The sequence below is a fragment of the Patella vulgata genome, chromosome 1 (genome assembly GCF_932274485.2).
Source record: "Patella vulgata chromosome 1, xgPatVulg1.2, whole genome shotgun sequence".
NCBI lineage: Eukaryota > Metazoa > Mollusca > Gastropoda > Patellidae > Patella > Patella vulgata.
The window spans coordinates 66712314-66732286 of record NC_065879.2 but is presented as its reverse complement, the minus strand read 5'-3'; the positions used below and the strand labels follow the sequence as shown (position 1 = coordinate 66732286).

General features: G+C 35.2%; 1 protein-coding gene across 1 annotated transcript; it reads right to left on the bottom strand.

The window, feature by feature from the left end:
• Positions 1-1182: 1182 nt before the first annotated feature.
• On the bottom strand, positions 1183-14254 carry LOC126808440 (V-type proton ATPase subunit H). Its single transcript, XM_050533151.2, has 14 exons — positions 14082-14254; positions 11069-11150; positions 10823-10922; positions 10147-10236; positions 9729-9842; positions 7652-7756; positions 6741-6838; positions 6220-6330; positions 5779-5863; positions 5140-5318; positions 4431-4556; positions 3647-3748; positions 3020-3133; positions 1183-2690 (listed from the first exon to the last, which is right to left on the bottom strand). The coding sequence occupies exons 1-14, from the start codon at positions 14116-14118 to the stop codon at positions 2612-2614; spliced, it is 1422 nt and encodes a 473-aa protein (XP_050389108.1). The 5' UTR covers positions 14119-14254; the 3' UTR covers positions 1183-2611.
• Positions 14255-19973: the final 5719 nt, after the last annotated feature.

The following is a 19973-nucleotide window of genomic DNA, read 5'->3' as shown; positions in this document are numbered from 1 at the left end:
TTTTCCTGGGGCCGAACAAATCGGTTCGGCCCCATGATCCACCGTTCCGAATTGCGTTTGTTTATGTAGTATGCGCCGTTAGTTGTTAAAAGTGTGTATCCTAAAAAGTGTATCTGCGCCGAGGAGCAGCATATCGTGTTGGCATTGGGTGTTATATAAATGCACTATTATTCATTTATTGAATCGGTGGGATGGAGACTAGTGGCGCAGCCAGAGAAACAGGGCGACTAGTGATATACCGAGAATGACAGGAAGACTAGTGATACAGCGAGAGACATAAGACGAACTGTGGTACAGAGAAAATGAAATGAAATGAAATGGGGTTTAACGTCCTACTGTTCTGCTCCTAACCTGTGCTAATGAAGACGGGCATATGCCATACAGTGTGCTGAGGGAAATTTTGCCCGGGCAGCGGCGCTACGGCCTACTCTTAAATCGAATTCCATATGCCAAGGGATCTTTTACGTGCACGCCAATGTGTACACGGGACCTCGATTTTTCGTATTATCCGAACGACTAGACAGCTGCCCTTGTCAGGCCCTCCATCCTGCATCACTGTCAAGGGGAAACCACGCCGGAAAATCTGAATGAACTTTCTCAGCCAATGCGAGCCAGCGTCTTACCCACTTAGCCACGTGATCCCCAGAGAAAATGAGAGTGCGACTAGTGAGACAGCGGTGATACGGCCTACGCTTGTATCGAATTCCAACTGAGAAGGAATCTTAGCCACTTAGCCATGCGATCCCCCAGAGAAAATGAGAGTGCGACTAGTGAGTGCCTTTTTACAATGATAGTCCAATCTGTCGTTATTTAAATAATATCATTATTATCTTCTATATACTAATATTTGTGACTGTCGTTTGTCTGTCTGTCTGTCTGTTCGGGGTTGGCGGCTACACTAGGTCTGCCCCGAGTCTGAAATTTGGGGTATAGGGGTAGCTCGGACCGGGGAGTAACATAGGCCAGGTGGCGTTAGTCTACCACTTCCGGTTTCGGGGTTATGACCCCCGAGCGAAGCCGGGCATTCTTCTAGTCAACTCATAACGGGCTAGCTGTTGTAACAATGATTAATGAGCTACTAATTATCCTTACCATTGCTTTAGGAATGTGTAAACCTAAAAATGTCTGGATCTGAAATGGCATTTAATGACTGAACAAGCAAAAATGAAAACGTGACGAATCTTAGTATATTTTTATTTATTTCCCTTTCCTTGGATTTCTTTACAAATAAATGGACTAAATACAATAAGATATACATTTATGTCTTTTATCAATTATAGATATAAAACTATCATTTTATCTATAACTGGACTAGCTTCATCATGATAAACATTTGTCTTCATATACTACCATATACTCTAAAACAAACTTCCCAAAGAAAGTTAATATAAGTGCAGCAAGAAATTAAAAGTATGGTAAAGACATGTTAAATTATTAATTGCTTTCTACTTCTAGATATATCAATAAGAAATTATTGTATAGAATGTAACTATCGTATTACTACATGATGGAGACTAAATATCTCCTGTATTACTTTAGTCTGAAGCCAACCAAATGTGGAATGTGGCCAGGACTCCAATAATACCATATCTATATCCTGTTTAGAATAATGGGTAGCTAATTAATGGATAGCCGACACGCGAAATGAGCCTCTTGAATGCTCAGTCGCAAGTTTCCTAGGAAACACTTGTCTGTGATATCACCCTGACGACCATGGGGGAAGGCCATGATTTCATTCTAACCAGGTATATCTCGAAGACATAATTGTTTTAATTTGATATTGTTTTCCTCTTTATAGAATTATTTTGAAGGAATGTTTAGCTTAGTACATCATATAACAATAAAGTTGTATTTACCAATTTTAATTAACACAAAAACATAAAAAAAACAAACGGGAATGATTTCTTTTGTTTTTAGAATTTACATGTCGATTGTGGTGTAAGGGGAGATAATATGATAATAAGGACATTTTGACAGAGTTGTTCCTCTTCCCTATACGTTTTTTAATAATTCTTTATTCCTCTAAAATAATCCATATGGAGAATAAAATATGTATTATCTCCATAATTTCATTAACAAATATTTTAAATAATTTGATCTTCAATTTTTTAACCCAGTAAAACCAGAACTTATAAAATATTTTTGAAATGACCTCATTTGTTTCAAGTGTTTTTTTTTCTTCATTTACAGAATTTGTCTGTTTTACTGTAAACAAGAAGTAAAGCCACCAATAAAATACTGCTTTAAATAATATGACCTATGCCTTGTAGCATTAATATCAATACATATTTTGTTATTCAGTGTGAGCAGTACCAAGCATATTAATTTAGAAAACAGAAAGATAAGGCAGGTCACATTTATTTCAATACTATGCAACTTATGTCACTAATTTCTGGTTTTACAGTACTGCTATAATATATGAGGCCATATTCCCAGGAATTTGTTCTTGAATAAATGCATTGAAAAAAATGTACAAATATATTATTACTTATAATAACTTTTCATTCTTCATTCAACTTCACGTCTACCAAATATTACATAATATAAATGTTGAATAATAAAATTAATAATAATGTTCACAGCCATGTTTAGATGATGGTAGTAGAGTTATCTATCCTTTAACAGAAGCCATACCAGGTGTATCTTTACGTACAGGTTCTACATCGGTTAACTGTTTACCTAAATATTCCCTGTAAATATAAAACAAATTGATAATGGTTTAAACAATATTAGCAATGTTTACAATTATTTATAGTATCTAGGATACAAAAACAAATATAATTATGCTTAAAAATATCATGTACTGATTTATATTAAAACAATGCCACCCACATCATCAAAATTGACACTATGATCCGGACACATGTGTGGCTAAAGTCAACATATGCTCTGATGCGAACTGACCCAATGATACTGTTGTTGATTTTAACTTTCATATAAGAATGATAGAATTATATGTGTTAAATAATCTAAATAATATTTATTTTTTTTCCATTATACATGTAATGCCAATACCTACCAGTTATGAACCATGAGTTTTTGTACAGCTATCAAAGCTTCATATCTAACATTAGGATCTTCATGTCCTAAATACCACATTACTTTTTGTTTAGCTCCCAACTGTTCTACAACACTGTAAACAACAAATATACTTATTTATTGTACTTTTATATATAGTGTAATTTTTGACATCTCGTCGACCGACAAATTGTTTTCTAGATTAAGATATACAGGAAATCATGTAGGTTAGGGAATTCAATCTAGGTCGTTTCAGTAGTTAATCAATTAAGGTATGTGTTATTACACCGTAAAGGGGGTCGATCACTTAATTACTTAATCAATCCGGTTATGGTTACCCTCATAGCCTCAAATAGAGTCATACTTTGTTAATAAAAGGTATCACAATTTGTTCTTTTTCTGAATTCTGGAAACTATTTTGATACTAAACTATAACACATACTTATGCCTCTTAAAGATTATTATCTTAATACTAGATAACAAATAAAAAAATAAAAAGAATCTGCAATGGCTGGACTTCTCCTTTAATCAACAAACAAGGGATCTTTTACCAGGATGACCAATTCATACAGTTGATCCTGATGTTTTATTCAGCTGTGTCCAACAGATATTTATAAATGCAACTTACTTTTTTCCTCGTGGATAATATCGGACATATTCTCCTATATCATGGGCTGCTACAGACAGAATTAAAGGATCTTTACTTGTATCTAACAAACGTACCAGTATTCTGAAATACAGGTCAAGATAATAAATCATCTAATATGTCCAGATAATAAATCATCTAAAACAGTTCAGACTTCAAGAGAAATATTGTATACAATGTATAATAATAGATATATAATAATAGATGTCTAGTGAAGCACTGACTGAAGTGATTTTATCCATTGTATAATAGATGTAGGCACAACAAAATCACTGAACATATAAAATCTAAATTGTCCAAGGTAATAAACTATAACACATACTTATGGAAGAACAATTACTAATTTATTTGGACAATGTTTCGAAGAGTATTCTTTCACCGTTTTCAAGCAAGGTAATAGCAATGTTACTGTATTTTTTTTTGTTTCTATGACAAGATGTGTAAAGTGAGATAGTAGAATTTTGCCTATACTGCAGACTCTTCTGTTATGTGCTAAAAAAATTTAACATGTAAAGACGTTGGTTTTTTTTTCAGTCCACTATCTTTATCATTCCATACGTATATACCGTATATATAAATTCAAATATTCTCTTATCTTCATTAGCCCAGTTGGACCAGAATAGTAGGACGTTAGACCCCATTTCATATTAAATATTCTCTAATGGGGAGTTTAATTGTGTCTCCTTCCTCAACAAAAAGGATCAAATATGTTTGGACCCTTATATAATATGACCCATATTAAACATCAGTTTATACTTTTACTCACTTCAAAAGTTCATAATTTTTCTCATTGAGTCTAATTGCATTTTCTCTCCAGAAACGATCTGATTTGTGAACAGGACTCCACTCCAGTCGACCAGATTTAATTTCTGTTGTATATTCATCAAACGAACTGAAACAAAACATTCATTTGGTTTAAATTTTCATGTTTCCTCAATTTACCATCAAGACTCTCACTGTGATGTTAATTACCATATTTTTCAGTGGATGAGGCACACTTTTTTTTTGCCAAATATCTTGATTTTAGAAGAACTGTAGCTTTTTTTCATGTCGACATTGAAATCTAAAGACGAAGAAATAATTGCCAGGGAATCAACACATGTTGACCATGTAGTAGCGTACTGTTTAGTAAGTTGTAAAAAACATAGACATGGGCATGCTCACCAGCAGAAAAGATGTCTGAAATAAATCTAAAATCTATTATGACCTCTATGCTAAACTTTAAAGTAAAAATGGGAACGGAAAATTAATGTTCAAAAACTACTGTCCTAAAATTTAGAGATTCACCAGGGGCCGCTAATGAACAATCTCACCAGGTTTTAAAAAATTCCATTGAAAACTTTGTCCTGTATCACATTCACAAGACCGAATTTGAAAGTAAATGGGAATAACTCTGAAATATACAATGGAATTATTCTGAATTTCAATAGACTCCCTCCTTATGCCCATATGAACAATCAGTGTGTCCAACTCACCTTAAATCTTGTACCGAAGCCTGTAATTTCTCATTTAAGAATTCGAGATCATCTATTATATCTGGATCATCAAATTTTCTTCCCTCCAATAATTCTAGTTGTTTTAATACTTTACATTGTACCATAGATAGAGCATGGACATGTTGAATTTCTTTCTCTTCTGGTTTCTCTATCAAATTCTACAAAATACAACCAGCTAAATTTAATAATTGGAACACAAACTTAGTTGAAGTGGTATACAAATATATTCTTAGAATATATTTATGTTTGGTATAATAGTGAATATGTTGAAATCCTTCTACGGCATTTGGTAACTGAACATATGATATAAAACACAAATTTATATGGAAAACAATCGCTGGGTTTATTTCACACTACGTTTCAACAAGTTCCTCTTGTCGTTCTCAAGTGAATATGTTTAAATATTCTGCACAAATGGGTTACCGTTCGCATGTATTTATATTTGCATAACCACAATCTGAGCAATGGGTCGTGTAAAATTAAATGGCCTTGTGTAACAGCTTTGTGACAATAGCAAAACTATGAAAACTGTGCTTTGAATTTGTTGTTTGAATACTGTTTTGTATAATGATTGAGACTTTTCAAAAGAAAATTTGTGGACTTATATTTTCTACTTACTCTCAATGTAGCTAGAATTATCCTGGTTACCTTCTCTTTCACAGATTCACTCAAAATATCAGCTAGGATTGGAATTATATTATACCTATAAAATATTTATATTTAATTTAGTTTTTATGAAGGGTGGCTTTCAAGTTTTCAGGTCATGTGTAATATTCTAATAAATTTATGAGGTATCGTTATTGGGTCTGAATTTTGATAGAAACCATGCCACTTGACTTGACTCAATGAAAGACCGTATGATCTAAAATATATGCATTACGACAACCCGACTACCTGAGACAAATATGTGGCGGATAAAATGACGCGCACCTGAGAATAGTGCCCGACATAACCCTGAATTTGTATCAGTGACAAGTGTCTTAATGACAGGTTTCCTGCAAGGTCATGTATAAGGAATTGAGTCACATTAACAAATATTAATCAGCTGACGGTACTTACCTGTTCATTCTTTCAGCTAGGTCAGGGTTAAAGGTCAAACACCAAAGACAAAAGGTCAACTGATACTGAATCTGGAATCCTACTTTACTACCAGCTAATACTGATACAATACTGAAATACAAAAACATATATTCAGATAATAGAATATGAAAGTACAACAGAAGAGTTAATGTTAACTAATTAAATGAAAAGTCGTATCAGATGTTCTAGAAGAGTAAGCATACCCCTTATGCCCTCATTTTTGTCAATAAATCAAATTTTCAAATTTTTTTTCTCCAAATAAGCAAGACATTCTTTAATCTTTTCAAAGAATATGACAGTTTCAATTTGGAGTCTTAAAAATTAACTGACAGATATATTCTCTTGCCAGACAATGTCACTGTCAGTCAGTCAAAACCGACAAATATGCCCAAAATAAGTGCCACAGTTTGGACCAGAATTTCAGAAGAAGAAATATCTGATCGATACGTACGTCCACAACATTTTAATATAACCTATTTTAATATGAAAGAATAGCTTACGCTGATATCCCCTCAACTTCCACAAACATATTACGATACTGATCTACTCGTAACATCATCTGTAGACATCTGGCTGCTGTCTGTAGATATTCATTACCCTGTAATATTTCATAAATAACATTATCACAAAAATCAACAAAGATTTAGGTGTGATAAATATACACCTACATGTAAGCCATTGCTTTTTGTGTGTAGTTACTTCCCTTTGTTACAGACCCACATGGCCTTTACTGGTTAATTATAGAAAACATCATAAATTTTACAATTGGTGTTTTGTTTGATAAATCTACAATCACCACTGTTGTAATATAATTTGCCAATGGGTTGAGAGTGTAGTTACCTCCCTTTGTCACAGTGCCACATGGAGTCTACTTGTCAATCAAATAGCTCATTTCTCGTGAGGTTTTCTACAGTCATAAATATCATGCACAGTGACATATTTTAATGAACAGTTTAACTTGGAGGTTTCTGTGTAAACATAGATTCATCTCTATCTTATATTATGTCTACAGAGTCCTTACATATATTACTAACTTTTTTCTTCATTATAATTTCTCAGTTAACCATATTATTGTTAAGAATGTCCGTTTCCCAAAGTGATTGGTTTACTGTCTATGTTTGATCAAAATTATGCGGATGGTTGATTTTGTATGAACTCTTGCTAAGGAAAATATAGTCTCTTTAGCCTGAAATGGCTGTCATGTCATTTGTCATTAGGTTAAGCTTCTGCGACGAAAATTCTTGGGAAAATCTGGGTTTTTTTTCCTTCCGTATATTCTTTCATGATATTACTAGTATTATCCTTAGACTTGTTACCAGTCTATTTATCAAGTACTTTTTGATTTGTCTAGAGAAACTTTGTTAACCAATCATAATTTGACAAGACTACAATGTTGTGTAAATGTACTTACCGGTTTATTGAGTTGTTCTTTCAACCAGTTTAAATAAAACTGTAAATTCTTTTTATCCATAGCTTCTTTACTCCAACAAGCTATTTTAGCTATAATTCTACTAGACTGAAAATATATCATACAAATTTAAAACAGAAATCTTTTATTTAGGAGTATATGGACAAAGCTGATGCTGGGTTCCCACTCTCATGATTCGTGCTACGATTGAAATCATGGTTTTAATTGTGGAGTAATCATGGTGATCCTATCAGGTCTTATCATATATTGGGGTCATATTAATTGTATCGAAACGTATCCGAACGTATCTGCATGTAGCAGATCGTGGACTCATAGGGACAATCCCATCGTAACGCATCGCACGGCAGTGGAAACATAGCATGATTAAGAAACATAGAAAAGTAAATCAATTTGAAATAAATGTTAAAGATTTGTTTGTTAATTTCCAGCTTACATTGGTTGAATACATGTAACTCGACACTACCTGAACTTAGCTCAACCTAAAACTTGAAATGACTCAAACTGCTTCTCAATAATATACTATTCAAAAAAAGTAGGGGATATTTGATTTTTAAGTGTTATTAAAGTCACCTAATGAAACTGACGAAGAAACAAATGACAAAATGAAATGAAGTTCACATTCATCGATTTATTTCAAATGATCGTTAGACTAAGTAAGGCACAGACTGACCATTATAAGGGTAAAATGATACCCGGGGTCAAACAGCAAAGTTACCACAGCATCACAACCAAGTCAGTAACGGGTAAATCCTCCTCTGTTTGCCAAACAAGCATTGATCCGACGTGGCATACTCCTAATGAGACGTCTAAGGTCATTTTGGTCCAGATTGTCCCATTACTGTTGCAACGCAGCAGCAAGTTCTTGGACATTGGCAGGACGTTGTTGACGTTGACGTAACCTCTGTCCAAGCATGTCCCAGACATGCTCGATGGGGGAGAGGTCGGGACTCAGTGCTGGCCAAGGTAATGTGGTGATGTTCTGTTGTTGGAGGTAACCTGTAACGATCCTGGCCCTGTGACATCTTGCGTTGTCATCCTGGAAGATGAAATGGCGGCCATGACGTCGTGCGAACGGCACAACATGGACTGCCAAGATGTTGTCCCGGTAGTACTGGCCTGTAACACACCCTGCAACAACATGTAAAGCCGTTCTTCCAGCAACAGTGATGCCTCCCCACACCATAACAGAACCACCCCCAAATCGATCATGTCTGATGACGTTAACGTCTTGGAAGCGCTCGTTTCGACGACGCCACACCCTCCTACGTCTGTCCAAAAAATCAACAGTGAACCTTGACTCATCTGAAAACATCACATTGCTCCAGCGTCGATTATCCCAGTGTTGACGATCCCTACACCAACGACGTCTTGCCTGAATGTGATGATCTCTCAAACAAGGGATCACGCGAGGACGTCGGGCGCGAAGGTGACCCCTATGCAGTCGATTCCGAATCGTCTGGCCACTCACTCTCACACCAGTGTCTGTTTGAAGACGAGCGCTGATCTGATTTGCTGTGATGACACGATTTCTCAAGGCCAAGGTACGGATAAATCGATCCTGGGCTTGAGTTGTCGCCCTTGGTCGACCTGAGCGTGGTCTGTCCTGTACAGATTGTGTATCGTGGTATCTGGACCATAGCCTGCTTATGACAGACTGAGAAACATTCATCGTCCGCGCCACAACCGCCTGTGTTGTGCCGATCTGTAGCATGCCAAGGGCACGTAACCTTTCATTTTGGGTAAGCCGACGCATATCAAAATTTGTTTTCTGGTCACTAAAACAATTAAACTGATGTTTCCACCCTGGAATTCAATGCCACAATGACTGTAACATTCAAAGTCAGAGTCGTGCAAATCTTGGGTTGGACCCCCATGATGATCCCAAGCATCACCTGCATTCCATGCGGTAGCTATTGGTGCGTTTGGGCGTCACATGTAACTGGAAATGTTTCTTCTGTTAGGTTCTATAGTGACTTTTTTCGTAGTCATTTGCATATTTTAGTATTATGCCCCCAAAATCAAATATCCCCTACTTTTTTTGAAAAGTATATTTTCTTACCTGATAAACTATGAATTTATCTTCTCTTTCTAACAGATGAAAAAATGGTGACCACACTGATTCCTTCCTTTTCTTGGCAAATTCTTTAAATATTTCCACTCTTGCTTTATCTTCCTACAGACATAAAAAAAAGACAAATATAATAATAATAATAATAATAATAATCGTTTTCTATAGCACTGAACATTCAGTCAGTCTGACTGCTTTGTGGCACTTTAAATATCAATTTTTATCCTCTAACAGACAAAAAACAACTAGACACAATTTCCCGCCAGAAATCTATGTGTAAAACTTTCCATAATATAGATGAAATGTCTATTTTATTGACTAGACCAGAAGACGTGCTTGGTAACAGCAATTATGAAAAAAATTAGGGTCTAGTTTGGCTATAAACTAAAAGTAGAAAACAATACAGTACCTGAAGGCCATCATCCAACATAGTTAATATATACTGTAAAGTTTGATCTTTAGCTATCTGACCAATCAAATTATAGAATGTAGAGGCAAACTGAAAAATAACAAAAAGCATAAATGATTTATACTATCTATCCCTAAAATAAAACAGAAGTACAGATTAAAAGTAACCATTATTTTGGTAATTTATATACTTAAATGTAACATGTATTATTATTGCAAAAATATAACCCTAACAAAATTCATACAAAATAAACAATTATCTTCGATTGTGGCCTCATTATTAGTCCTTCATATTAACAGATCCATTTAAACTCAATGCAGTCACGAAACAGAAATACATAAATGTGAATTTAAATCCTGATTTTTCAAAGTTATCAACGGCCATAACTCTGGCAATTATTATCGTAAATTCTTCATAACGTTAGCCTCTAGAGCTTCCACAAAATTATCACAGTGATTAATGTCCATCCATAATCCATAACTGACAGTAACTAGTGAACATCATTGAAAAGCAATATGCTTTTTCGCTTTGTGACCATAAACACAGTCAATCTGATAATAACTTTAGCCTGTAGAGCATCCACAAGCAATAATGGACAACGGACCGACGGATGGACAAACAGGGGTGACGACAATGTACAACCACATTTCAATTATATAGTGAGTAACAAAATTACCTGTAATGGATTTTCTTGCAACATGGCTGATCTACTTTCAGCATTGCTACTATCAAACTTAGATATAAAACTGTAGATATCTGATGATATCATCTGGCCTCTGGAAACATAATAAAAAAATTCATCAAGCCTCTGCATGTTGGATATGGTACTCTCTAAATATACAAAATTTAATACAAAACTGTAAAAGTGAAACTGCAAATTTGTAATCCATGCCTATATGTAGACTAAATAACATGTACTTACTGTAGATAGGACTGCCAGTTAACTCTGTTGGCTCGTACATCATTGGCTCTTTCCTGTAGAAGACTTGTTGCCACTTGAGCTCCTGCAGAACACAAACAAAATATTATACAGTAAAATCTGTATTCAGCAGCCACTCAAACGGAATTTTCATGACTGACCGCTTAACGGGAGTGACCTCATATTAAAATCTCAGTGTTTGTTAGTGCTGATATCAAGTAAAATTTAACGCTTGGATGTAACACAGTCACACATGTTCCATACACTTCAGACAAAGTACTGTGGATATTGACCATCAACACTACTACTATACTATTCCTCCCATGATTTTCTGACATGGTTTCCCGGTGACCATGGTGAAGGAGCGAGGCATGGAAAAGCATCTAGCTGTTCAGATGGGACATGTACATGTGCACATTGGCTCACACAGAACCCTGGATTGTTGGAATTCAAAATAAGAGTATGCCATTTTGCCACCGTCTAGGCAAAATATCCCTCATAGCACACCGCATGGCATACATGCCCTTCATCATTATGCCCGGTGGGTGTAGAAAAGTAGGATTTTTAACCCCATTTTGATTCATTTACTTGAATGTTATCTGTTCTACATGTAATTGAGTGTGAAAAACTAAGTTAAGTTATTTAAATGCTTTTTTCAAGAAAGAAAAAGTAATTACGATCAATACAACATGATTCCAACTCCTCTTAAATTATGTTATTACATGTATGTCTGTTAGTCAAGTGGCAGGGTTTCAAATTTTCGATCCATGGCTTATACATATACATGTGACAAGTAGTAGGGTTGTCTGGGTTTTTTTAACATTGTGGGTTTTCACAAGATTCTCCAGTTTCTTCCCACTGCTAAGACCCCTACGTGCAACTGAACTATTAAAATAAAATGAAATGGGCTAATGAAGACGGGCATACGCCTTACAGTAAGCTATGAAGGAAATTTTGCCCGGGCACGGCGCTACAGCCTACTATTATATTGAATTCCAACTGCCAGGGGATTTTTTACATTCACGCCAATGTGTACATGGGACCTCGGTTTTTCGTCCCATCCGAACAACTAGACAGCTGTCCTTGTCAGGCCCTCCATCCTGCATCACTGACAAGGGAACTGAACTATTAAAATAAATATTATCAGATGTATGTATGTATGTTAGTCCCTAAATGACCTAGGTTATGTTGAGTGGATGTTAAACACTGTATCCTTTTTCTCTCTTTTACTATTTAAGGTCATAAAGGGTATTATTAAAAGACCTTTCACACAGGAATATATCTGTTTAATAGCAAATCAATGAGTGAAAAACAGATTATTATAAAATATTTCTTAAATATTTTGGCCTTGAATAGCATTCTATAAGTATCCTATAAACCTCATTAATTTTCTATGATTTGTGACTCTGATTGTGTGAAATATAAAACTTATGATTTAATCTAGGTAAAACAGGATATAAACTAATCACATGTGTGTTGATTTAAAAACAAAATAAAACAACACATCCTCTTCATAATTCAACTACATTCATTAAAGACATAAAACAAGCCAGATCAGAAACATGAAAAAATGTACTCTTTAATGTTTAGATTAGGCAGTTGTTGGTATGTAATTAAGTAAACCTGGGCTGAATTATTGTTACTGTACTACATGTACATGTTATTTGTCTAAGTTTATCCAATAGTGTTGAGATACGTGTATAACCAATTTTTAAAAAAAAATGGCCGAATGGTTAGCATGTGCACGCTGTATCAACTGGCATGGTTTTGATTCCCCGGTTGTGTGTGACAATAAGAAGGGTCGCCTGTCCAACCTCGTGGGTTTTCTGTGGGTCCTCCAGTTTCCTCCTACTGCTAAAGATCTCTACGCCCAAGCGAATTATTGAAATAAAATTCAACCAGGAGTGCACATTAAACCCCTTCTCATTCTCTCTCTCTCTCTTCTCTCTAACCAGTTTTGTGTTTCAATGGTAATACAATGAACCATAAATTAAACTAAAAATAGTAATCAAGCCAACTTGTTTCAATAATTTAATTTAATTTACAGGTACAAACATTTTCTTAAGATGTATGTGAACTACCTAAAAGAGTACCGGTAGTAGTGATGATACCAAGTGCTATAGAAAGCAAGCATACTCTGCCTCATGTAAAACAGCTAATGGTTCTTATAACTAATTTGGCTTTTCTTTGGGTCCTCTGGTGTACCCTCATTGACCCCAATCTAAAGACCACTACAGTACATGCAAGAGAATAATTGGAACAAAATTGTACCATTAGTCCCAAAATGACCTGGTTTGTGTTGAGTGAGCATTAAACCCCATTAGGGTTTAGTAATCTTGGGACATTACAGCATATCTTAATCTATTTTTATCTTTAAATAATTTGGTTGTCAAGAAAGACCAAGCCAACAATCTCATATCTGTGTTGTTAGCTAAACTTAGAGTTAATAGTTTTCCATAGTCATTAGTGTTAAAATCAATGGAATAGTGAACAAGGATAAATTCTGAATAAAACCTAATTTTCAAATAAATAAGTTTGACAAAAAATACTGATAAAATATTCCAATCCAAGATCTATCATTTGATTTTGGTTTTTTTTGTGAATAAAGTTGGCTACATGTATATTTATTGGTTTACATTTCTTTAATGGCAGAAAATATTGAAATATACCATATTATAAAGCACTTTAATTTAAAAGAAGAAGAAATTTTGATTCAATTCGCTTTATTTTGATGATAATTCAAACAAGAAAACATACAAAAATCGAACACCTGAAACCCACATCAAAAACATACAACAATGTAAAATTTAGAGAATGTCAATACTAGCCTAAAAATCATAGACTGGCCACAATCAGAAAAAGACAGAATTCATTTTCAACTCATCTATTATTTCAAATAAAAGCAGACGACATTTCAATACTTATTACTTAAAGTTATGAATATGATTTTGATGGTTTTCTTTGGCCGATTTGTGGTTGATAAAACTATAAATTTTATGTTATTTTTTAGACTCACCTTTCTCCAAATCCTCGATATTTGAAATATCCATCATGATGAATTAAAACAAATACTGTAAGTCCTTGAAATATCAACTGATATTCGCTTATTCCAGATTTATTCTTGATAATTTATTTTTCAATCAAGGTTATCAAGCCACCATTTTGATTATACACGATCATGTGACAGATGATATTATCCATTTTCCGTAAAAGAGCTGCTGTTAAAGGGAGAAAACTCCAAAACAAAAATAATGGAGGAAGACCCACTATCACAATATTAACAAAAACATACCACGGCAAGTACTAGGTGTACGAAAGTGCATTAGCGCCAAGGAGCAAGCGCATCCATAATACGACGTAGATCTAGAACTAAATAATGCGATTCGACGGAGGCTGACCAAAACTAAGCTTCACAGATTCTTTACATATTTTCCTAGCAAAACTCTTCTGTAACCTCGATATATGTAATTATTGATTCGTATAATAACATGCGATATACTCCCAACTTGGTAGGGGATAAATATAACTCTAAATATTTAGTGATGGTGATGAGCATGAGATGGAGTGAGTGTGTTTCGGGGGGGGGGGGCGCTCCGTCACTGCAGCTTTGGATGGGCCTTAAAAACGAACAAATGAATATATTTATTCTGCAAGTTTATCATTAAATAATGCACAAAATTATACAGCTTAAAACATCTGTTGAGACGTGTTCGATTGTATTATCTCGAGCGCTCGAATTAATTATCTCGAGCGCGCGACTTAACTATCTCCAGCGCTCGAATTAGTATCTCGAGCGCGCGACTTAACTATCTCCAGCGCTCGAATTAGTATCTCGAGCGCTCTACTTAATAGCTCGAGCGCTCGAGATATTATATTATTATTTTTTTTTTTGCTTGTCCTAAATCAGCCACCGCACTAATGGTTCATTACGTAATTTAATATTCAAAGTAGCAGGGAGGATATTTCTTTTTTGTTGCTTCGTTATTACCATAGTTTTTGTTTTCGATATATTTATTCCCACATGGTTTTTATCACACCAGGTTAATACTATATTGGCGCCAAGTTGAAGTTTGTGTTCTAATTCTTTGATAGTACACCCAGAGGTGTTAAGGATTGTGTCATCCGCAAATAGGTCAGTTTTAATGGATAGGTATAAAGGTAAATCATTTATAAAAATAATAAATAATATGAATATGGGTCCTAATATTGATCCTTGGGGTACACCGTGATAAATAGTTTTATTCTCAGATAATATGCCATTAACAGATTGCACTGACCTTTCTTTTTTTTAAGTATGATTCTAGAAAGAGAGTTGATTTTCTAGAAAATTTAAAATGTTTACATTTGTCAATAAAAATATCATGATTTACTAAGTCGAACGTTTTTTTAAAGTCAAAGAATATTGCTCCACAAAGGAGATTGTTGTTAATATAATCATACATGTTTTCAGTAATATGTGTTAAGGCTGTTTGACAAGTGCTAGATAAACGGAAACCTGATTGATTACTATGTAGAAGTTGATATTTATTTAAATACTTGTTAAAAAGTTGTTTAACATGTCTTTCATGATTTTTTCATATACTTGGAAGAATTGATATCAGCCCATAATTATTGTGGACATCTTTGGTACCTCCTTTATGAAGTGGGATAACTTTAGCTTGTGTAAATAAAGAAGCGTACATGTTATGATTTATTGACAAGTTAAAAATGTGCGTGTGACTAGCAGAAAGTTGAATAGCACCTAATCGGAGAAATAGTGGATTTATTGAATCAAGATATTAATTATATCGGCGTATTCTTTGATATTAGTCAAGATTATAAAATTTAGGGACGGACGACAAATCAGAAACGGATTAGATTATTCGGGTGGAATGTCATTGAAGCTGTAATATAATTAAATAAGAAACGAAATGTATTGAGAATAAAGACGACTTTAATGAGTCTAACTGATACGAGGTAATTTGTGCAGTCGATGGGACCAAAGATTATCAGCCCTTTCTAGTAGCAACCGAGGGTCAGTCATTATATTATCGCCATTACAAGTAATCTGTAAAGTAGCACTCCGACGTCTTAAAAATATTATCATCTGATGCATAGCGGTCAGCGAACCTGTTCGCGTTTGTGGTCACATCACTGGGGGTTCGCGTGATAACTAATTATATATAATAACTGTACTATTAAATATTACACACAATTACAAAGCTTTAGATTACAGATATATACGCGATTGATAGATAAAAGAATAAAACAATTTAAAAGGGTTTAAACTGGGTTTAAATTGTCGCGAGTACTCATAACATAGAAGTTTAGGATTCACATTAAAATCACCTTCTTCTTGAAAACTAGATACCACCACCTCACCACACCACCACCACCCGACACTTTAGAAATAATAACAGAGAAACGACATAAAAGGCAACCTGGTTATTTTCATGTTATAAACATTAGCCATAAACACAACTATTTTGCTAATGTTTCTGAGATGCTACGCAGTTTTACATATACAGGGGTGGGGGTGTCCGAATGGTTAGCACGTGCGTGCTGTATCATAAGGTCTGTCATTGAGTCAACTGGCGAGGTTTCGATCCCCCCGTTGTACGTGGCAAGAAGTAGGGTCGCCTGTCCAACCTCCGGTTTCCTCCCACTGCTAAAGACCCCTACGCGCAAGCGAATTGTTGAAATAAAAAAAATTGAACCATGTGTTGGTCACGAAATGTCCTAGTTTGTGTTGAGTGGACGTTAAACCCCATTTCTCTCTCTCTCTCTAACCAGTTTTGTGTTTCTCTCTCTCTCTTTCTCTCTCTCTCTTTACATAATATTGTTGATATGATTCTCCATGTGGAAATTAGAATAAAATTAAATTGATCCCAAAACGGATCCTTGGGGGACCCCTGGAGCTAAAAGTGAGAGAGTAGATGAAAGATTGTTGATGATAACACTTTGTGAGCGAGCGGTAATTGTTCTCAAGATAATGACCCAGGCTGGATATTTTAATCAGTGATATTTGAATGCACCAAGCACAATATTTTCAAATATAACGCCATTTATGACGCCAGTCATAAAAGGTGCAAGAGTTGGCAAGCATTCCTTTAATGGTGGGGTGTATGTAAAATATGCGTTTTTGAGGTAGTTTACGGAACTGAGTTTTCGACATGAAAGTTTAAATGTCCTAAAATAAGTATTACGTGTTTGGTGGAAATAATTTTGTCGAAATAATTTGAGAATTCTTCGAAAAACTGCTGATCGGATTTGGAAAGATTGATAGATAATAAATAGAATAATTTTATTGGAAACTGAGATACTTATGAGTCCAGGTATTCAAATCTGCTAGGATGTACATATAACTGATTTGTGGATTAAAGCAATTTCCCCCGCTCCTTAGACTACCGGTAATCTAATTATCTTCAAACACTGTCTGCTTAAGTATGATATTTTTCAACAGGATTCACTAAACATCTTGAATACTGAAACCATTTAGAGAAATTTTTCCGGAATTGTCTCAAATTTTGCACATAATGCAACTGGAATATGCCGAATGTTAAATAAATAAAATATATCAATTTGCAAGTGGCCAAACCCTTCTAAAATGCTACGTCGCCTTCTCGGAGAAAATAAATGTATTCAATTTCTGGTAATCTCATATACAAAGTAACCTTAGAGTTATCCCATAACGAAAAATGTCAAGTACGGACTTATTTAGATGATAAGCCGGCGGGCTCGTAGATGGAGAGTTAAAACGTCTAAGTCTTCGTGATTTGCTAGATTTGCCTTTAGGTTTGCATGCAATCTAATTTGAACATCGCCCGATGTAAGCATTTAATCAAATCACGTCAAATCGAAAATTATTTGTTCACCTTCCGACTAGAAACTCCAAGGCGCTAAAGTCTCTTTAAACACTAATATCTTCATTTACAATGTCCGTATGTTGTGTGCATGATGTGTCTTGTCCGCCGGTTTGTCTTCTGGGTTTCTGTTTGAATGTTTTGTCTTGTGGACGTTACTATTAGCAAGAGCACTTTGACATAGGATATCTTATTTTGAACAATGTAGTTTTTACGAACATCATATTTTCAGAAATATTCACAGTAAACTATAGGGTCCCTATTCTAAATACTTTCGTTAGCCTAAATCGGTAATTGTTAGTTTTTAAACATAATCCGCGATAATTGCCTTCCGCCGTATAGTCGACGACCAGACGACTAGCGGATGGTGACGCAAAGGTACTTGTGCTGGTCAAGTTCTAGATCGAGTGCTTGACCCGTATTATTGTTGTTGGGTCACATAGCTTGTGTATTATTATTGTTTGCACTGACAGGGAATTACGGCTAAACATATCAATCTGGATGTCGTTATGGTCTATGAAGCTGTTAATTGGTGCCCCCCTTTCTATCTGTGAAAGTGATCTTAATTTCATAACTCGCACATTGCTTTGATGACAAATTATAGTTTACTGTGAGTAGGTGCTTAACTTGGTTGAACCAAACAAACCAAAAAAAAAAAAAAAAAAAGAGAGAGAGATTTTATTTCTTAGATTATCGCGAAGCTAAAATTAAACTTTAATTAAAAGGGGATTATCACTTTCAGCGACAAAAGTGCAATCACTTTTAGGGGAATAGATAAATAATTCAGGCCACTCATCTGTTTTCTCTATTTATTTAAACCAGCAAATGTTAGGATAAAATTAATTGTATTTCAGGCCAGGACTAATAACAAATTATTACAAATTACGAATTCCAACTGTCAAGGGGTCTTTTATAATACTTTATATGTACACGGGATTTGAGCCCCATCCGAACGACTAGACAACTGTCCTTGTCAGACCGTCCGTCCTGCACCAATGACAAGAGGAAATCGTGCTGGAAATCACACAAGAAGCGAGACCGCCTGGCTAGCAAGCGAGAGTCTTACTAACCGAGGCTGCGGCCTCCTGTAGTTAATAAGCCGAAAGTAAAAATCAGTTGAAGTAAAGAACAACGTTATCAACATAATCAATAAGATCGTTTATGAAAAATACATGAAGTACTTTATTCTCAATCTACTTTTTTATTCACCGACAAAACTAAATACGATCTTTTATCAAAAATAGAATCTTAGGGTGCTTTCTCGTGCTCAGTCTATTTTTTCTATTTCAAAGACAAAACTGGTATGACTATGTACTTCTCAACCCCGAAAAGAGTCCCGACTTTTGTTTTCGTACAAAGCGGTTATGACTTTTAATTCCGTACAAACCTAAGCTGATATTGATATTATCCTGTATATTATGTTACCAAAACAAAGAATGGTGTTAACTTGTCGACGAGAAATATATTATCACTAGACAAGATCTCCACCGTTTTAATACAACGCCTTTCAAATACAAAGTCACTCTTTAAAGGCACATTATCATTCTCACCAGGGAGCCGCGGTGGCTCTGTGAGTAAGACGGAAGTCCTGTGTTCGATCCCGATGCACTGAGAAAGTTCATCGGGATTTTCCGGCGTGGCCCCCATTGTCAGTGATGCATGACGGAGGGCCTGGCAAGGGACAACGTATAGTCGTTCGGATGGAACTATAAACCAAGGTCCCCTGTCAGAAAAAAATTCTCTCATAACACAGTGCTTGACGTATATTAAGCCGGATGGAGCAGAATGGCTCTTCAACGACAGGATTTGTACTTTAATATGAATGTTTATTGCTTTCTTGTCATCTAGTCGTTATATCAGTTACATCTATTATCCCTTTGTCTGTTTCGTCCTTTAATTTCTTTTCGTTCGGTACGAAAGGGTTATACGGCACATCTTCAACATATAATCGTACTAGCTATGTGGAGTGTCCAAACGGTTAAACATCCATTAACTGTTGTTGTTTAATAACGTCAAACATACGTACATGGACATAAGTTTCCAAAGAAACTGTTTGTTTCATTTTG